We start from the raw sequence: 21,455 nt of genomic DNA, 5'->3' as shown, positions 1-21,455 counted from the left end.
GGAACTCCTGCAGTGATGTCCTGGGGCTGAGATAATTGACCTCCAACAATACAACCATCTTCCTTTGTGCTAGATATGACTCCAGCCAGTGAAGAGTTTTCCCCCCGATTCCCATTGACTTCAATTTTACTAGGGCTCCTTGATGCCACACTCGGTCAAATGCTGTCTTGATGTCGAGGGCAGCCACTCCCACATCACCTCTGGAATTCAGTTCTTTTGTCCATGTTTGGAACAAGGCTGTAATGTGGTCTGGAGCCGCAGGGTCCTGGCGGAACCCAAACTGAGCATCGCTGAGCAGGTTATTGGTGAGTAAGTGCAGCTTGATAGCACTGTCGACGACACCTTCCCTCACTTTGCTGATGATTGAGAGTAGACTGATGGGGCGGTAATTGGCTGGATTGGATTTGTCCTGCTTTTTGTGGACAGGACATACCTAACATAGAAACATAGAAGATAGGAGCAGGAGTAGGCCATTCGGCCCCTCGAGCCTGCTCCGCCATTCAATGTGATCATGGCTGATCATCCAAATTCAGTACTCTGTTCCTGCCTTCTCTCCATATCCCTTGATCCCTTTAGCCTTTAAGAAATATATCCAACTCCTTCTTGAATATATTTAATGAATTGGCCTCTACTGCCGCCTTTGGCAGAGAATTCCACAGGTTCACCACTCTCTGGGTGAAGAAATTCCTCCTCATCTCTGTCCTAAATGGCTTACCCCTTATCCTTAGACTGTGACCCCTGGTTCTGGACTCCCCGACCATCGGGAACATCCTTCCAGCATCTAGTCTGTCTAGTCCTGTTAGAATTTTCTAAGTTTCAATGAGATCCCCTCTCATTCTTCTAAACTCTAGCGAATATAAGCCTAATCAACCCAATCTCTCTTCATATGTCATTCCTGCCATCCCAGGTATCAGCCTGGTGAATCTTTGCTGCACTCCTTCCATGGCAAGAACATCCTTCCTCAGATAAGGTGACCAAAACTGCACCCAATACTCAAGATGTGGTCTCACCAAGGCCCTGTACAACTGCAACAAGACATCCTTGTTCCTGTACTCAAACCCTCTCGCTATGAAGGCCAACATACCATTTGCCTCCTTAACCGCCTGCTGCATCTGCATGCTTACTTTCAGCGACTGGTGCACAAGGACACCCAGGTCTCGTTGCACTTCCCCTTCTCCCAATCTGTTCCCCTGATTCTGACTGCAAGGGACCTACGCTTGACTTCACCGATCTTTTTCTCTTCACATATCTATAAAAGCTTTTACAGTCAGTTTTTATGTTCCCTGCAAGCTTACTCTCATACTCTATTTTCCCCCTCTTAATTAATCCCTTTGTCCTCCTTTGTTGGATCCTAAACTACTCCCAATCCTCAGGTTTACTGCTTTTTCTGGCCAATTTATATGTCCTCTCCTTGGATCTTATGCTATCCCTAATTTCCCTTGTTAGCCACAGTTGAGTCACCTTTTTTGTTTTATTTTTATGCCAAACTGGGATGAACAAATTCTGTAGTTCATCCATGCGATCTTTGAATGTTTGCTATTGCCCATCCACCGTCAACCCTTTGAGTGACATTCCCCAATCAATCCTACCCAACTCGCACCTCATACCATCGTAGTCTCCTTTATTTAAATTCAAGACCCTAGTCTCTGAGTCAACTATTTCACTCTCCATTTTAATGAAGAATTCTATCATATTATGATCGCTCCGACCCAAGGGGCCTCGCACAACAAGATTGCTAATTATTCCTTTCTCATTACATAATACCCAGGCTAAGATGGCCTGATCTCTGGTTGGTTCCTCGACATATTGGTCCAGGAAACCATCCCGTCTACACTCCAGGAATTTCTCCTCCACAGTATTGTTACTAATTTGGTTAGCCCAATCTATATATTAAAGTCACCCATGATAACTGCTGTGCCCTTATTGCACGCTTCTCTAATTTCCCGTTTAATGCCATCCCCGACCTCCGCATTACTGTTTGGAGGTCTATATACCACTCCCACTAATGTTTTCTGCCCCTTGGTATTTCTCAGTTCTACCCATACAGATTCCACATCATCAGAGCTAATATCCTTCCTTACTATTGTGTTAATCCCCTCTTTAACCAGCAATGCTACCCCACCTCCTTTTCCTTTCTGCCTATCTTTCCTGAATATTGAATACCCCTGGATGTTGAGTTCCCAGCCTTGGCCACCCTGGAGCCATGTTTCCGTAATCCCAATCATATAGTCGTTTACCTCTATTTGCGCAGCTAATTCATCCGCCTTATTACGAATGCTCCTCGCATTAAGACACAAAGCCTTCAGGCTTGTTTTTTTAACGCTCTTAGATCTTTTAGAATTATTATTTACTGTGGCCATGTTTGATTTAAACCCTTGATTTCTCTGCCTGTCACTTTTGTTTTTCTCCTTCCTGTCTTTTGCTTTTATCCTTGTTTCCCTTTCCTCTGTTTCCCTGCTCAGGTTCCCAACCCCCTGCCATTTTAGTTTAAACCCTCCCCCAGAGCATTAGCAAACACTCCCCCTAGGACATTGGTCCCGGCCCTGCCCAGGTGCAAACCGTCCGTTTTGTACTGGTCCCACCTCCCCTGAACCGGTTCCAATGTCCCAGGAATTTGAATCCTTCCCCCTTGCACCATTCCTGTAGCCACGTATTCATCTGAAGTATCCTTCTATTTCTACTCTGACTAGCACGTGGCACTGGTAGCAATCCTGAGATTACTACCTTTGAGGTCCTATTTTTAATTTACCTCCTAACTCCCTATATTCAGCTTTTAGGACCTCATCCCGGTTTTTACCTATATCGTTGGTACCTATATGCACCACGACAACTGGCTGTTCACCCTCCCCCTCCAGAATGCCCTGCAGCCGCTCCGAGACATCCTTGACCCTTGCACCAGGGAGGCAACACACCACCCTGGAGTCTCGTTTGTGGCCGCAGAAATGTCTGTCTATTCCCCTTACAATAGAATCCCCTATTACTATAGCTCTCCCCCTCTTTTTCCTCCCGTCCTGTGCAGTAGAGCCACCCCTGGTGCCAGGAAGTTGGCTGCTGCTGCCATCCCCTGGGCGCTTTTCCACATTGTTGGGTAGTTGCCAGTGTTGTGGCTGTACTGGAATAGCAGCTAATTCTGGAGCACAAGTCTTCAGCACAACAGCTGGGATGTTGTCAGGGCCCATGGCCTTTGCTGTATCCAGTGCGCTCAGCCATTTCTTGATATCACGTGGAGTGAATCGAATTGGCTGAAGACTGGCTTACCTGATGGTGAGAACCTCGGGAGGAGGCCGAGATGGATCATCCAGTCGGCACTTCTGGCTGAAGATGGTTGCAAACGCTTCAGCCTTCTCTTTTGCACTCGCGTGCTGGGCTCCGTGATCATTGAGATGGGGATATTTATGGAGCCGCCTCCTCCCGTTAGTTGTTTAATTGTCCACCACCATTCACGACTGGGTGTGGCAGGACTGCAGAGCTTTGATCTGATCCGTCGATTGTGGAATCGCTTTGCTCTGTCTATAGCATGCTGCTTCTGCTGTTTAGCTTGCATGTAGTCCTGTGTTGCAGCTTCCCCAGGTTGGCACCTCATTTTTAGGTATGCCTGGTGTTGCTCCTGACATGCTCTTCTACACTCCTCATTGAACCAGGGTTGGTCCCCTGGCTTGATGGTAATGGTAGAGTAAGGAACATGTTGGGCCATGAGGTCACAGATTGTGATGGAATACAATTCTGCTGCTGTTTGATGGCCCACAGTGCCTCATGGATGCCCAGTTTTGAGCTGCTAGGTCTGTTCTGAATATATCCCATTTAGCATGGTGGTAGTGCCACACAACACGATGGAGGGTGTCCTCAGTCTGAAGATAGGATTTCGTTTCCACAAGGACTGTGTGGGGGTCACTGCTACCAAGGCTGTCATGGACAGATGCATCTGCGACGGGTAGATTGGTGAGGATGAGGTCAAGTAGGTTTTTCCCTCATATTGGCTCTCCCACCACCTGCCACAGGTCCGGTCTGGCAGCTATGTCCTTCAGGACTCGGTCAGTAGTGTTACTACCGAGCCACTCTTGGTGATTGACATTGAAGTCCCCCCAGTCAGAGTACATTCTGTGCCCTTGCTACTCTTCGTACTTCTTCCAAGTGGTGTTCAACATGGAGTACTGATTCCATCAGCTGAGGGAGGGCGGTAATCAGCAGGAGGTTTCCTTGCCCATGCTTGACCTGAAGCCATGAGACTTCATGCTGGTGGTGACATATCCAGGGATGGTGATGGAGGAGTTTGGGACATTGGCTGAAAGGTATGGTTCTGCGAGTGTGACTATGTCAGGCTGTTGCTTGAGTAGTCTGTGGGACAGCTCTCCCAATTTTGGCACGAGTCCCCAGATGTCAGTAGGAGGACTTTGCAGGGTTGACTGGGCTGGGTGTGCCGTTATCGTATCTGAAGCCAGTGCCGAGGTCGATGCCGGGTGGTCCATCCGGTTTTATTATTATTATTGTTTTTCATAGCAGTTGTACAACTGAGTGGCTTGCTAGGCCATTACAGAGGGCAGTTAAGAGTCAACCACATTGCTGTGGGTCTGGAGTCACATAGTAGATATAGACCATGTAAGGATGGCAGTTTCCTTCCCTAAAGGACATTAGTGAACCAGATGGGTTTTTACAACAATCCGATAGTTTCATGGTCATCATTACTGATACTAGCTTTTTTATTCCAGATTTATTTAATTAACTGAATTTAAATTCCACAGCTGCCGTGGTGGGATTTGAGCTCAAGTCTCCAGATTATTAGTCCAGGTCTCTGGATTACTAGTCTGTAACATAACCACTATGCTACCGTTCCCTTAAAGTTTTTTTTAGGTCTGTCCCCTATCCCCTCACTCTTGTCTATCTACCACTCCAGCTGATGATCTGTATTTCAGGAATGGGCTAATTTTTGCCTTATTCCTTGCACCACATCCTTTGCTGCCCACGTAGATTTTCTCTCATTTCTATTTCTTGTCTGGTGGTATAAATTGGCTTTGTAATTTATGCATACCAGTTTTCCCCCAGCCTTTACTCCCTCTAACAATCCATTCCAGTCCAGCTCCATTAACTGCTCCCTCACTTCCCCAAATATCCTCCTTCCTAAAGTTGAGACTTTGTTGTAAGAACATAAGAAATAGGAGCAGGAGTAAGCCATTCAGTAAGATCATGGCTGATCTCCTGCCTCAATTCCATTCACCGGCCCTATCGCCATATCCCTTGATGCCCTGACTAGTCAGAAATCTATCGACTTCTGTTTTGAATATACCCAATGACTGAGCCTCCACAGCCCGCTGGGGTAGAGAATTCCAAAGATTCACCACCCTCTGTGTGAAGAAATTTCTTCTCATCCCAGTCCTGAATGGCCTACCCTTTATCCTGAGGCTGTGGCCCCTGGTTCTAGACTCCCCAACCAAGGGAAACATTCTCCCAGCATCCACCCTGTCAAGCCCTATAATAATTTTGTATGCTTCAATGAGATCCCCTCTCATTCTTCTGAATTCAAGAGAATACAGGCCTAGTTTACTTAATCTCTTCTCATACGACAGTCTCGCCATCCCAGGAATCAATCTTGTGAACCTTCGTTGCACTCCCTCTATGGCAAGCATATCCTTCCTTAGGTACTTCAGGTGTGGTCTCACCAAGGCCCTATATAATTGGAGTAAATCTTCTTTACTCCTGTACTCAAATCCTCTTGTAATGAAGGCCATCATACCATTTGCCTTCCTAATGGCTTGCTGCACCTGCACATTCACTTTCAGTGACTTATGTACAAGGACACCCAGGTCCCTTTGAGCATCTGCATTCCCCAATCTTTCACCATTTAGGAAACACTCTGCCTTTCTATTGTTTCTACCAAAGTGGATAACTTCACATTTAGCCATATTATATTCCATCTGCCATGTTTTCGCCCACTCACTGAGCCTGTCGAGATCCCCTTGAAGCCTCTTCGCAACTGACACTGCCACCTAGCTTTGTGTCATCAGCAAATTTGGAAATGTTGCATTTAGTCCCCAAATCATTGATATAGATTGTGAATAGCTGCGGCCCAAGCACCGATCCTGCGGTACCCCACTAGTCACAGCCTTTCATCCTGAAAAAGACCTATTTATCCCTACTCTTTGTTTTCTGTCTGTTAACCAATTCTCAATCCACGCTATTCTATTACCCCCAATTCCATGTGCCCTAATTTTGTTCACCAACCTCTTGTGTGAGACCTCATCGAAGGCCTTCTGAAAATCCAAATACACCACATCTACTGGTTCCTCTTTGTCTACTCCACTAGTTACATCCTCAAAGAACTCCAATAGGTTTGTCAAACAGGATTTCCCTTTCATAAATCCATGTTGACTCTGCCCAATCTTACTATTAGTTTCTAAGTGTCCAGTTATTGCATCCTTTATAATAGATTCCAACATTTTCCCAACTACTGATGTGAGGCTAACAGGTCTGTAGTTCCCCGTTTTCTCTCTCCCTCCTTTCTTAAATGACGGGGTTACATTTGCTATCCTCCAATCTGCAGGAACCGTTCCAGGATCTATAGAATTTTGGAAGATGACATCCAATGCGTCCACTATCCCAATGGCCACCTCTTTCAAAACCCTAGGATGTAGGTCATCCGGTCTTTGAGATTTATCGAGTTTTAGTCCCATTAATTTTGCTTGTACTGTTTTTCTTACTAATAATAATTTCTTTAAGTTCCTCGTTCTCGCCACACCCTTGGTTTTCTCGTATTTCTGGGAGGTGTTTTGTGTCTTCCTCCGTGCCCTCAAGTTTTTGGTTAACGTTTATTGAGAGATTCATTTTTTTCTTCCTAGCCCATTGAACCGAGATTGGAACACTGATCGTAGCCGAAAGACTGACGGATTTCACGATCGTTCCTGGCCAAGTAGCACGGATGGCGGAATGATGTCAAGGGATCATTGGCAAGGTGAAACTTGACAATAGGATTGTGTTTCTGAATAACGTGAAGAAAGAAAGTGTTTTTGCTACTTAAAGTTCCATCTCTCAAAGACAACATTACAGCTTGGTAACTCACAGGAGAGCCATTGTTAGTACTTGGCAATAGCTACCATCTTCAATGGTTAAAAGGGAATTTGATCTCAAAGTACTCAAAATAGAGGGATTTTGGTGAGTTAAATATGAATTAAGCTCTTCCCACTGGTCAGTGAGCTGGTTACTAGAGGGCATACATTTAAGGTCATCACCAAAATAATGAAGGGAGAGGTTCGGAGAATTTTCATACACAGAGACTTGTTATGACATGGAATGCCCTACCAGAAACGGTGGTGGAATAGCTTTTAAAAGGGAAGTGGATAAATATTTGAAAAATAAATAATTAAAATGGAATGGGGAGAGGGTAGGGTAATGGGACTGAGTGGGTAGTTTAGGGAGCTGGGCAATGGGCCAATTGTGTTGTAAAACTCTGTGGTAGGTAAATAGTAATACAAATACCAGCTGCCAAAATGGTGACAGTCCAGCTTTAAGGAGACTTCTTCCTTTGAAGAAAAGCTACCTGTCAATATTGATTAAATCGAATATCAAAGTAGTGTTGCTGTTTTGCCCCATGACAATAACACAGACTCATGATAGTTAGCTGAGATTGAACTGACCTATTAGAATCTAATTGCTATAAATGGTTTGATGTGCCTTCAATAACCACAAAACTAGAAGTTATAGACTTTAACAAGTTGGCTTTTAATCACTAAGATCAGAGCTAACATCTCAACACACCGACTGGCTCGCAGGAATGAGTCATACAGATCCTGGGATCTTTAAGTAAGAGAAGTCAGGGGCGGAGCCAAGAGCCAAGACCTGGAACCTTCCAGGTTAGTCAGGAAAGAGGAAGTGAAACTATACACCTTGTGGGGGAGGGTAATATACATGAGTGCAAAACAAATACAGGCAAGACAAACAGATTTCATTACATGGTTGAAGTATACCCTCTTAAAATGCAGTGGTGCAAATTACTGTTCAGTGCAGCCTTTTGTTTGTGTTTAAAATGGTGGGGGTAATCTTGAGTCAGTTGATGGGGCAACCTTACCTGCTAACATCGAGTGTCGGAAAATTGCAGGCAATGTGCCTGAGATTCTAATACGCATTGCTGGTCGGTAATGTTCCCTGACCCCAGCTTGTGCTCAGGTAATTACCCCTTTTAAAGAGCGTGTTTATTGTAACTAATTTATCATCCAAGAATTTTAACAGCTGGCTCGCCATTTTAAAGTTGGGCAAGAACCATCATCAGCTTGAAACCCAGTGACCACAGCCTTCCAAAATAAGATGCTGTGGATGTCACTCGATGTTATTAACGAGGAAGCGGTTTTGGTGTTGCCAAGAGCCTGGATGCTAGGTGAGGGAGGGTAGCACACCCTCATTGAGAGAATTTGGAAAGAGATCTCCCCAGAGACCATGAAGTCTGTGTTTTTTTGGTTAGTTCCGAGTAATTGGTATTTTCTTTACACACACACACCAGGTAGATTAAGGCTCGAGTGGAGCATAAACGCCAGCATGGACAGGTTGAGCCAAATGGTCTGTTTCTGTGCTGTATATTTTATGTAATTAATAAGTTTGTATTTCCATATACCACACTACATAATAGACCTCTAATTAAGATGGGGAAGCAGCTCTTCACCTTAACCTTTACATTGACTCACCATCTGTTTAAGATGTGGGTTTTTATAGCAAGTGGCAGGATATATGCAAAACATAACAAAAGACTAAACACATTTGTGTATTTCCTTCAAATATATCTCTTGTAATACTTAGTGTTACAAATGGTTCTACTTAAATATACATGTTTAAATCAGGTATTCTACTCGGAACCTCCCACCAAACTGCTAAATGGTGCAGTCGTTACAGAACACAGGCACCACTGTTCATATAATCGTAAATAAAATGAATGGTTACACCAGCTGCATTCAGAATACATTACAAAATAAAAAGACTTGTTTGGAGTTGTTCCCAATCAGTGCTTTTCTCTTAAGTTGAATGTACGTCCGGGTCTCTTGGTGTATTTGCTAAGTGCAGTTGTGGGACATCAGCTAGTATTATAGTGTGTGGGAGAATATATATATACTAGCTGGGGGGGGCCGGCGTTGCCAAGGCTTTTTTGTCAAACGGCGGTTTACGGCCGGCCGCTGCAGCTCCCCCGCTCTGTGTCTCGGGCCGAGCGGTTGTCAGGCCCAGACCGAGTGACCCCAACTCACCTCCCGCTCCGGCGGGCTGCCGCAGCTGCCCCGCTCGCTGTTGAGTAAAAGCAGTGAAAAAAATGGCGGCTACGTTTCGGGAGGCTGCAGGATTAGGTCCCGCCCACACACGGAATGAAACGCCCCCCGTGACGCACCGATTGGTCAACCATCAGGTCACTGAACTATAGGATTGGTCAACCATCACGTCACTCAACGCTAATGAGCGGTAGGATTGGTCAACCACTAATGAGCAGAATTTTGAACGTTTTTTGTATCCTGTCCGAACAATTTTTGTCTGATCAAAAAGTAAAGATGCCTATGAAACTCCCCTAATCATAAGCTTTCTTTTGATATAACATATGTGTAGGTACGCTCTATAACTTTTGAGTGTATAGCAGACAGACAGACAGACAAACAGACGGACGGATCCTACTAGCTGGAGTGCCCGGCGGTGCCGAGGTTTTTTCGAGGGCATGTTGTTGGAAGAGAGAGAGCGCGCGACCGGGGGGAAGAGAGAGAGCGACTGGGGGGAAGGAGAGAGTGAGAGAGAGACTGGGGGGAAGGAGAGAGCGAGAGAGACTGGGGAAAAGGAGAGCGTGAGAGAGAGACTGGGGGGGAAGGAGAGAGCGAGAGAGAGACTGGGGGGAAGGAGAGAGCGAGAGAGAGACTGGGGGGAAGGAGAGAGCGAGAGAGAGACTGGGGGGAAGGAGAGAGCGAGAGAGAGACTAGGGGGAAGGAGAGAGCGAGAGAGACTGGGGGAAGGAGAGAGCGAGAGAGACTGGGGAAAAGGAGAGCGTGAGAGAGAGACTGGGGGGGAAGGAGAGAGCGAGAGAGAGACTGGGGGAAGGAGAGAGCGAGAGAGAGACTGGGGGGAAGGAGAGAGCGAGAGAGAGACTGGGGGGAAGGAGAGAGCGAGAGAGAGACTGGGGGGAAGGAGAGAGCGAGAGAGAGACTGGGGGGAAGGAGAGAGCGAGAGAGAGACTGGGGGGAAGGAGAGAGCGAGAGAGAGACGAGGGGGAAGGAGAGAGCGAGAGAGACTGGGGGAAGGAGAGAGCGAGAGAGTGACTGGGGGGAAGGAGAGAGCGAGAGAGAGACTGGGGGGAAGGAGAGAGCGAGAGAGAGACTGGGGGGAAGGAGAGAGCGAGAGAGAGACTGGGGGGAAGGAGAGCGAGAGAGAGACTGGGGGGAAGGAGAGCGCGAGAGAGAGACTGGGGGGAAGGAGAGCGCGAGACAGAGACTGGGGGGAAGGAGAGCGCGAGAGAGAGATGGGGGGAAGGAGAGCGCGAGAGAGAGAGATGGGGGGAAGGAGAGAGCGAGAGAGAGACTGGGGGGAAGGTGAGAACGAGAGAGAGACTGGGGGGAAGGTGAGAGCAAGGGAAGGGGCTGGACTCAGCCCGGTGGGTGAAGGGCAGCCGCCATTTTGTGAGGTCGGCGGGACGGTTGAGACCGCGGGGAAGGGCTTGGACTTAGAGCCCAGCCGCGGTGACCGTGGGTTATATTGCGATGACTGTGTAAAAGGACAATGAAGCCAGCTACCCTCTGACCGGAGGAATCAGGAGCCACTTTCTTAAGGCTTTTAATCTGCGATTTAATAATTTCAAAATACTGTTACTTGTTCCACATTTAAATTTTATGTAGTTTAAAATACTTCTAACATTGAATATAATTCTGGTTAATATTTGGGATCCAGGGTGTAGTTAGTAATGCTTGAAGTCTTACGTTGCAGCTTCTGACCGCCTGTGTGAAGCAGAAACTCAGACATAGTTTGATGCTGAATCTTTGCTGGTTGTTCGAATGATGCCAATAAATCTGTATCCGTTTCTGTGACTTTTTCTTAATTAGGAAATGCCCCTAATTGATGAAACCCCGACTCCCTCCTCCCTCTTTCCCCCTCCCCCTCCCCCTCCTACCTCTTTCCCCCTCCCCCTCCTACCTCTTCCCCCTCCCCCCCTACCTCTTTCCCCCTCCCCTCCTACCTCTTTCCCCCCCCCACCTCTTTCCCCCCCTCCTCCCCCTATCCTCCCTCCCCTTCCCTCTCCCCTCCCCTCCTCCCTGCCCCCCTCCTCCCTCTCCCTCCGCTCCAATCCCTCTTTCCGCCCCGGGGCCCAGGCCTCGGCACCTGGATGAACGCGTTCCCTTGGACGCTTTTGGCGGCCTCGGCCATCACCCTGATGCCATTGGCCGAGGCGAACACCCGCACTGACATGGCCCAGCCGAGTCCAGCGTCCCGGTCAGCTCGAGCTCTGCAGCTGCCGTTCGGCCGCAGGCCACAAAGCACCCGAGCCCAGCGCCGGCGATGGCTCTGCGGAGCTCCGTGCCGCCCCACGCACTGACATGGCCCCGCCCTCCCGAGCTGGCTTCAAGACCGCCGATTGCGGCTGTGAGAGACGGCTGGCGGGCCCGGTTGCCGGGGTAACCCTTCCCGCTCTCCGAGCCGGCTTCAAGACCGCCGAGCGGGGAAGAGAGAGAGACGCTGCATCTGACCTGGCTTCCCGCGCTCTGTGCGTCGCCTGCTGCACGTGCATCCTGTGCCTGTCCCATGTCCCTCGCGGCCGACGCCGTTGCCCCGGGTAGCGGGGGGGGGGGGGGTGAAGAGAGAGAGAGAGAGGAGCTTACCAGAAGCCGTGGGACAATTACCTAGCTCAGGCGTGGCTGGGCAGGAGAGGCCCAGTCTTTGAGGCCTAGGCTTTGAGGCGTTACAAAAATGGGGAAAGGTAGGAAAAAGAATCATCAGGTTAGAGAAAATATTTACAAATGAACTTTTTTTAAAAACAATTTAATAAAAGCATTTTTTTTTGCTGGAAATGTAGATTTGAAAAGAAACACGCAGAAAGCGGGAAAAAGAATGGAATCAAGATGGCGGCCACTCACCTCGGTTCAGAACGATAAGGCCCGCCCACACACGCACCGATTGGTCGACCGTCATGTCACCGAAGTGTAAGATTGGTCAATCGTCCGGTCGCTCGACTCTAAGAGGGCCCGCCCGCACGCGCGACGAACCCGCCCCTGCCACGGAGCGATTGGTCGACCGTTGGGTCGCTCGACCGTACGATTGGTCGACCTTAACGTCACTCTATGCTAATGAGCGGAATTTTGAACGTTTTTTGGATACCGCGGGCACAATTTTTGTCTCGCCGAAACGTAAATACGCTTATGACCGTTCTGGAATCGTAAGCTTTCTTTTGAAGTGACGCACGTGTAGGTACGCTCTATAACTTTAGAGTGTATAGCCGGACAGACAAACAGACGGAAGGACAGACAGATCGATCCTTTTTATTGGGCCGGGCGGTTTAAATCGAGTCCCAGGCTTTGGGGCCTCTCTGTGTCCCTATCTCAATCTGCTGCCGGGCAACATTTCTACCTTTTAATACCTTGAAAGATGAAAGTGAAAGTACTTATAAAATGTTTTTGGTAAATCTTATGTTATTTTTTAAAAGAGATACTAACTTTTTCAAAGCTGGATGATCAAAGTAGTTTGAGCTGGAAGCTGAAGTAATGGCAGTGAAACAATGGCTGCCACATCCCTGAGATGAAAACGATTAGTCCCGCCCACACACACATCAGGGGACTGTACTGTAGGATTGGTCAATCGTGACGGCACAGGATTGGTCGAACCTTGACGTCAGTCAATCAATGCTAAGTAGCAGATAATGAGTTTAATTTTGAAGGTTTTTTGCATAAGGTGCGAACAATTTTCGTCCGACCGAAAAGTAAATACGCTTACGACCGTCCCGGAAGCGTAAGCTTTCTTCGGAGGTAACGCGCGCGTAGGTACGCTCTATAACTTTCGAGCGCATAGCCGGACAGACGCACACCCGAGGACAGAAGGACAGATAGACAGATCGATTCGTTTATATATATAGATAGATAGATATGCGCACTTGTTTTTTTTACTGAAACCAAGGCAGAACGGCTAATGTAACAACTATGGGTCGTATAAAATGTAGCAATATGGGTAAATGAAGTTGGTCTTTCAGAAATCCCTGACATCTTAAAGCTAACCCACAGGAACCAGACATTTCTTGCTTTACTAGCTGCCAGGAAGGCATTCTGGCAGAGACATGTGTAATGAAATAATTAACCACTGTCTATAACTTCAGACAATGGTACAGGATATTGATGAGGTCAGAACATCGATATTCATTTATGTTCAGCAATCTGTTTGATAATCTCAGGGTCAGAAATGTCCAACAAAATTAAACTATCTCTAACCTCCTCCAGCCCTACAACCAATGTTCCCTATAATTTTTTTTGGGGGCCGCGCGGCCATTCAAACTTCTGCACATGTGCAGTTTTTAAAATTTAAAAGCTGGCTAAGCAGCTGTGCGAGACCCCTGGAGTGCTGCGTGGCCACACAGCATAAAGGGAACATTACCTACAACCCTCCAAGATTTCTGCACTCCTCCAATTCTGGCCTCTTGCGCATTCCTAATTTTCATCACTCCACCATTGGTGGCCGTGCCTTCAGCTGGATAGGCCCTAAGCTCTGGAATTCTCTCCCTAAACCTCTCCGCCACTCTACCTCTCTCTCCATTAAGACACTCCTTAAAACCTGACTCTTCACCTGTCCTAATATCTCCTTATGAGGCTCGGTGTCAGATTTTGTCTGATTAAGCTCCTGTGAAGGGCCTTGGGACGTTTTACTACGTTAAAGACGCTGTATAAATACAAGTTGTTGTTTTTGATGACCTGAAACTTCCTGACGTGAATTGTAGAAGGCCCACACATGACCATATATGGGCAATGAAATGGGTATATATTTAAAAAAAGGGAAAAACTCTTGACTCTGTCACTTCGGGAGAACAGCATCTGAACCCAGTTGCTAAATTCATGGTTTACCTTATTCTGATATGTTATACAAAGAAAGAGCACATTTAAGTTACTTCTAAAATAGTTTGCCTCGGTGGGATATGGGTTCACTCTTGGTAATTTTTCATTGAAATGATCCTGGCTTACAAGCAGCAAATGCTGGAATGCTTTGTAACTGGCCACTGAAGTTCCAGGCAGTTGCCCCTATCGAGAACCAAATACAGGCTGCCGCATCGCAGCAAAAAGCCGCAAGATCCCTGACTTTTGTTGAACTTCCTTGCAGACTGCCATACTGTGTTTAGTTGTGTTCCCATGAAAGCTGCAGCAGCAGCTGTTGCAGCTACCCTGCAATGGGAAATGTATTTTTGGAGGACAAGTAGAGCAACTGCTAGAAATTTTCAAGAAACAAGACAGCTTGGTGAGGATGGCGTATGCTCAGCAGGGGTCCTTGTAAGAGCTCTCTTGCAGATTTAAGATTAGGCCTGGCTCAACAGCAACCCTCTTGTGGGTGCCAAGGTACAGTTCAGTCTTTTACAGAAGAATCCTTTGTTGTTCGACAGTTTCACAGCACTTGCTGTCAGCAGGATCCTTCTCCTTTATCATTTTGTATTGTGTCCTTGTAGAGATAGCGTACCCCAGATGCAGTGATCAACCCTGACTGCAGTAAATGACGTACTGCACTTCACAGGGGATTTCCAGTGTAGCTTCAATCTATTCCAATGTGAAAATATCATGCTCTAGATCTAACTTCTACAGGCTAAACTCACTGTGTTTACTGTTTGGCACAGGGCAGTACTTCAAGATGCACTGAGTCCATTGGAGCTCAGCAGACAGTCTCTTTTAAAATAAGTTGATTGGAAAAAAGGCTTTTCACAACCTCAGGACGTCCCAAAGCGCTTTTACAGCAAATGAAGTACTTTTGAAGTTGCAATGTAGGAAATGCAGCAATGTGATAATGACCGTACCTGTTTTTAGTGATGTTGGTTGAGGGATAATATTGACCAGGACACTGGGGAGAACTCTCCTGCTCTTCCTTGAATAGTGCCGTGGGAACCTTTACATTCTCCTGAGAGGGCAGACAGGGCTTCGGTTTAACGTCTCATCTGAAAGACAGCACCTCCGACTGCAGCACTCTCTCAGTATGGAGTGTCAGTTTAGATTACGTGCTTGCATCCTGAGAGTGGGACTTGAACCAACAACCTTCTGATTCAGAGACGAGAGCGTTACCTAGTGAGCCACAGCTGAAACAACTCCTAGTCATTCACCAGCACACGGACTTGTCGTCATGTTCTTGGACGATGTTTTTTTTTTGTCAAGATCAAACCGTTCTAATTCAAATGCTTCAGAGGCTTACACTTCCACAGCAGTACATTTGCAGTTTGTAACAGCTTGAATAAAATACAATATTATGAAAGCTTTGCGAAAAGCCTTTATTTTAATTAACCCTCTGATCAAAGCAGGCAATCCCAGGCTGGCTGTCACCCAACTATCTTGTGGCACAGCCCATTTTGTACCCAATAACAGTAATGCTCTTGCTTTAAACTTGTTTCAAGGGTCCTTGTAATCCAAGATTGATGGAAAAAAATAACAACTTTATTCAGGTTTTAAAATATAATCTATGGCAGGTCAGCCTCTGTTTATAAGTTTGTTTTGGGACACCTTCAAACTGATTGCTTACATTGTCAGGTACTGATCTCTAATTAACATACTCAAATCATTTAAAGAAAATCAGTACTTAACTGAATTAAAGGAATCTCTACATCTCATATAGCACATCATTACAATAACCGCATTAAATTTTCAACTAAAAGAAAAGACTCCAAAAATATTATTCAACCTAAATCTCTTTGTATCAGAGTTAAGCCCTGTATACTGCCTTGTTTTCGATATTCACGCCGGAGGCATCTGCTGGGCATATTCCCATGGATTTGCTGTGCCTCAGGCCTTGCATCAGTGCCTTGTCACTCATTCCCATCCTCCCCAGGACCTATGTGGTGGGTGATGTGCCATCTGCAGGGATGTAATGCTGTATGCAGATGGGTCCTAGAGATGTTAGCCAGTGCGACTCCTTTCATTTCACAAGCACACCTCTAAAATGATATTGGTACACCTGTTGCACCCTCAGCATTGTTGTCAGGCAAGACAGGCAAACTACTAACTTTAAGGGTGATGGAAAGGGTTCACTTGCACCAAGGAAAAGCACCCCTCTAACTCCAGGTACTTCATTCTCCCTAAAAAGGCAGGACTCTGCACTATACAAGACCCTGGTCCTAAGTTGATTCCTAGAGCAAGAAATTCAAGATGGTCAATAAAAGATGAGAATATTCAAGCAGTGTACCCATGGGACTACTGTAGACCTAAAAGATGAATATTTTCATATTTTGAGGGTCAGCACTTCCATGACTGCAGCAAATTTTGAAATGCAGGGTTTCGCTGTATATCCTGAACTTGGAGTGTCTCATTGGAGATCCATGTGTGATGTCAGCCAGCACGATTATGCAGCAGATACTCAGTACTGTCCCCAAGGCTGGAGTTCTTGGCCCGTTGTGAGAAATTCCAGCTTCAACTCAGGCAGCATCGAATATTGAGAGCGCTATTTTGGGCAACCCACCAGAGGTTATTTCTGTCTTTGTACCAGTGTATAGAACTCTGATATATCCTCTACCCTGTTAGTACCCTGATATATCCTCTACCGTGATAGTACCCTGCTATATCCTCTACCCTGATAGTACCCTGATATATGCTCTACCGTGATAGTACCCTGATATATCCTCTACCCTGATAGCACCCTGATATATCCTCTACCCTGATAGTACCCTGCTATATCCTCTACCCTGATAGTACCCTGATATATCCTCTACCCTGATAGTACCCTGATATATCCTCTACCCTGATAGCACCCTGATATATCCTCTACCCTGATAGTACCCTGCTATATCCTCTACCCTGATAGTACCCTGATATATCCTCTACCCTGATAGTACCCTGATATATCCTCTACCCTGATAGTACCCTGCTATATCCTCTACCCTGATAGTACCCTGATATATCCTCTACCCTGATAGTACCCTGATATATCCTCTACCGTGATAGCACCCTGATATATCCTCTACCCTGATAGTACCCTGATATATCCTCTACCCTGATAGCACCCTGATATATCCTCTACCCTGATAGTACCCTGCTATATCCTCTACCCTGATAGCACCCTGATATATCCTCTACCCTGATAGCACCCTGATATATCCTCTACCGTGATAGTACCCTGATATATCCTCTACCCTGATAGTACCCTGATATATCCTCTACCCTGATAGCACCCTGATATATCCTCTACCCTGATAGTACCCTGATATATCCTCTACCCTGATAGTACCCTGATATATCCTCTACCCTGATAGCACCCTGATATATCCTCTACCCTGATAGTACCCTGATATATCCTCTACCCTGATAGCACCCTGATATATCCTCTACCCTGATAGTACCCTGATATATCCTCTACCCTGATAGCACCCTGATATATCCTCTACCCTGATAGTACCCTGATATATCCTCTACCCTGATAGCACCCTGATATATCCTCTACCCTGATAGCACCCTGATATATCCTCTACCCTGATAGTACCCTGATATATCCTCTACCGTGATAGCACCCTGATATATCCTCTACCCTGATAGTACCCTGATATATCCTCTACCCTGATAGTACCCTGATATATCCTCTACCCTGATAGTACCCTGCTATATCCTCTACCCTGATAGCACCCTGATATATCCTCTACCCTGATAGTACCCTGATATATCCTCTACCCTGATAGTACCCTGCTATATCCTCTACCCTGATAGCACCCTGATATATCCTCTACCCTGATAGTACCCTGATATATCCTCTACCCTGATAGTACCCTGATATATCCTCTACCCTGATAGTACCCTGCTATATCCTCTACCCTGATAGCACCCTGATATATCCTCTACCCTGATAGTACCCTGATATATCCTCTACCCTGATAGCACCCTGCTATATCCTCTACCCTGATAGCACCCTGATATATCCTCTACCCTGATAGCACCCTGCTATATCCTCTACCCTGATAGTACCCTGATATATCCTCTACCCTGATAGTACCCTGATATATCCTCTACCCTGATAGTACCCTGCTATATCCTCTACCCTGATAGCACCCTGATATATCCTCTACCCTGATAGTACCCTGATATATCCTCTACCCTGATAGTACCCTGCTATATCCTCTACCCTGATAGCACCCTGATATATCCTCTACCCTGATAGTACCCTGATATATCCTCTACCCTGATAGCACCCTGCTATATCCTCTACCCTGATAGTACCCTGATATATCCTCTACCCTGATAGCACCCTGATATATCCTCTACCCTGATAGCACCCTGATATATCCTCTACCCTGATAGCACCCTGCTATATCCTCTACCCTGATAGTACCCTGATATATCCTCTACCCTGATAGTACCCTGATATATCCTCTACCCTGATAGCACCCTGATATATCCTCTACCCTGATAGCACCCTGATATATCCTCTACCCTGATAGCACCCTGATATATCCTCTACCCTGATAGTACCCTGATATATCCTCTACCCTGATAGTACCCTGATATATCCTCTACCCTGATAGTACCCTGATATATCCTCTACCCTGATAGTACCCTGATATATCCTCTACCCTGATAGTACCCTGATATATCCTCTACCCTGATAGTACCCTGATATATCCTCTACCCTGATAGTACCCTGCTATATCCTCTACCCTGATAGCACCCTGATATATCCTCTACCCTGATAGTACCCTGATATATCCTCTACCCTGATAGTACCCTGCTATATCCTCTACCCTGATAGTACCCTGCTATATCCTCTACCCTGATAGCACCCTGATATATCCTCTACCCTGATAGTACCCTGATATATCCTCTACCCTGATAGCACCCTGATATATCCTCTACCCTGATAGCACCCTGCTATATCCTCTACCCTGATAGTACCCTGATATATCCTCTACCCTGATAGCACCCTGATATATCCTCTACCCTGATAGTACCCTGATATATCCTCTACCCTGATAGCACCCTGCTATATCCTCTACCCTGATAGCACCCTGATATATCCTCTACCCTGATAGCACCCTGATATATCCTCTACCCTGATAGCACCCTGATATATCCTCTACCCTGATAGCACCCTGCTATATCCTCTACCCTGATAGTACCCTGCTATATCCTCTACCCTGATAGTACCCTGATATATCCTCTACCCTGATAGTACCCTGATATATCCTCTACCGTGATAGTACCCTGATATATCCTCTACCCTGATAGTACCCTGCTATATCCTCTACCCTGATAGTACCCTGATATATCCTCTACCCTGATAGTACCCTGATATATCCTCTACCCTGATAGTACCCTGATATATCCTCTACCCTGATAGTACCCTGATATATCCTCTACCCTGATAGCACCCTGATATATCCTCTACCCTGATAGTACCCTGCTATATCCTCTACCCTGATAGTACCCTGATATATCCTCTACCCTGATAGCACCCTGATATATCCTCTACCCTGATAGCACCCTGCTATATCCTCTACCCTGATAGTACCCTGATATATCCTCTACCCTGATATATCCTCTACCCTGATAGTACCCTGATATATCCTCTACCGTGATAGCACCCTGATATATCCTCTACCCTGATAGTACCCTGATATATCCTCTACCAATTTATAGTAATAAGCATTTTAACTTTGGCAGAACCAATCATAGTTCCCACCTCAGATGAATCTGCCCACCCAGAGGTTCCTCTACAGGTCTCTCTTTCTGAATGAAGCCCTAGACCTATTGTGGTCACAAGCGGATAATGAAGTTAGGATCTTTAGATGTACAGGTCGAGGGATTAGGAAAGTCTACCGATACTAGGGATGTTTATATTGGGAAATGGGCAGCTTAGACGTGCCCTATTTGAGGCAATGGATAAACTGGATCTCAGAATGATCAATATTAACATAAACTCCAGGACAAGATGGGTTAAAATGTAAGACAATGAAAGGTGTATATGGGGTTAAAATTGGAACATGGGGTAGGAGTTAGTTTAAGTATATCCATCGGTAACCATGGTTTCCTGGAGCTAGCTTGTTTAGGGGGTCGGGGGGAAATTTCCCAGAGCTTTTCTCCTCTTGCCTCTTTCCCCAGAGCATCAGCAGTGGTTGGGAAAGGTGGTGTGTGAGGTTGTACCGTGTGCATTCAGCCTGATGGTCTTTTCATGTGTAACATACTGTCGGTCTCCCCCACAGTTGATGGTGCCAATAGGTGAACCCCTGACCGTCTGTGAAATCCATCTGCAAGGAAACTGGGTTCAGAGCAAGTGGATGATATGATATCCGACTGAGAGATCAATTGATTGAAAGTCCTTTCTGTAATGCCCAATACTGCACACGTTACACATTCTTTAGATTTAACCAGTAAATGATGGCACCTCAGTCAGACCAGCCCTGAATTATGGCCTCCCCTTTTAATTCTGAGCTACTCTGATATGCTCATGGAGAATGTGGAATGAAGAAAGATAGATAAATCATCTACACCCACATTCATCCATCCATCCATCCATCTCTGCAGTATTATAATTTCAGGAGGCTGGCGGAAGGGGAAGATTTGCATTGAATAGTTTCAGCTTAACTTCAGATCAAAAGGAACTGATGTAGTTGTGCAGGAATGGCCATTACTTGGCAAGTCGGAGCCATGCCCATAATGTTGGCATTATCATACATGTGTCTAGGCCATGCGCGAGCTCGGTGTGTGGGGCCATGCGCGCGCTCGGTGTGTGGGGCCATGCGCGCGCTCGGTGTGTGGGGCCATGCGCGAGCTCGGTGTGTGGGGCCATGCGCGCGCTCGGTGTGTGGGGCCATGCGCGCGCTCGGTGTGTGGGGCCATGCGCGCGCTCGGTGTGTGGGGCCATGCGCGCGCTCGGTGTGTGGGGCCATGCGCGCGCTCGGTGTGTGGGGCCATGCGCGAGCTCGGTGTGTGGGGCCATGCGCGCGCTCGGTGTGTGGGGCCACGCTGTGGGGCCATGCGCGCGCTCGGTGTGTGGGGCCATGCGCGAGCTCGGTGTGTGGGGCCATGCGCGCGCTCGGTGTGTGGGGCCATGCGCGAGCTCGGTGTGTGGGGCCATGCGCGCGCTCGGTGTGTGGGGCCATGCGCACGCTCGGTGTGTGGGGCCACGCTGTGGGGCCATGCGCGCGCTCGGTGTGTGGGGCCATGCGCGCGCTCGGTGTGTGGGGCCATGCGCGCGCTCGGTGTGTGGGGCCATGCGCGCGCTCGGTGTGTGGAGCCATGCGCGCGCTCGGTGTGTGGGGCCACGCTGTGGGGCCATGCGCGCGCTCGGTGTGTGGGGCCATGCGCGCGCTC

At 47.0% G+C, this 21,455-nt stretch overlaps 1 protein-coding gene across 6 annotated transcripts in view; it reads left to right on the top strand.

The window, feature by feature from the left end:
* LOC147108427 (scaffold attachment factor B2-like) overlaps positions 1-21,455 on the top strand; it is a 155,000-nt gene that overhangs the window by 120,219 nt on the left and 13,326 nt on the right. For 4 of the 6 annotated variants that reach the window (XM_086005053.1, XM_086005052.1, XM_086005054.1 and 1 more), the window contains one exon: positions 6,831-6,943. In XM_086005053.1, coding sequence (XP_085861179.1) covers positions 6,831-6,943 — 113 coding nt within the window. Of the gene's footprint in view, positions 1-6,830; positions 6,944-21,455 lie in introns of those variants that run through there. The other 2 variants (XR_015080591.1, XM_086005056.1) reach the window with 2 other exon arrangements.

The sequence above is a fragment of the Somniosus microcephalus genome, chromosome 13, assembly GCF_052327205.1.
Source record: "Somniosus microcephalus isolate GS21.2 chromosome 13, FLI_Smic_1.0, whole genome shotgun sequence".
NCBI classification, from domain to species: domain Eukaryota; kingdom Metazoa; phylum Chordata; class Chondrichthyes; order Squaliformes; family Somniosidae; genus Somniosus; species Somniosus microcephalus.
Note: the sequence above shows the minus strand (reverse complement) of the source record. Positions and strands in the feature narration are given on the sequence as shown.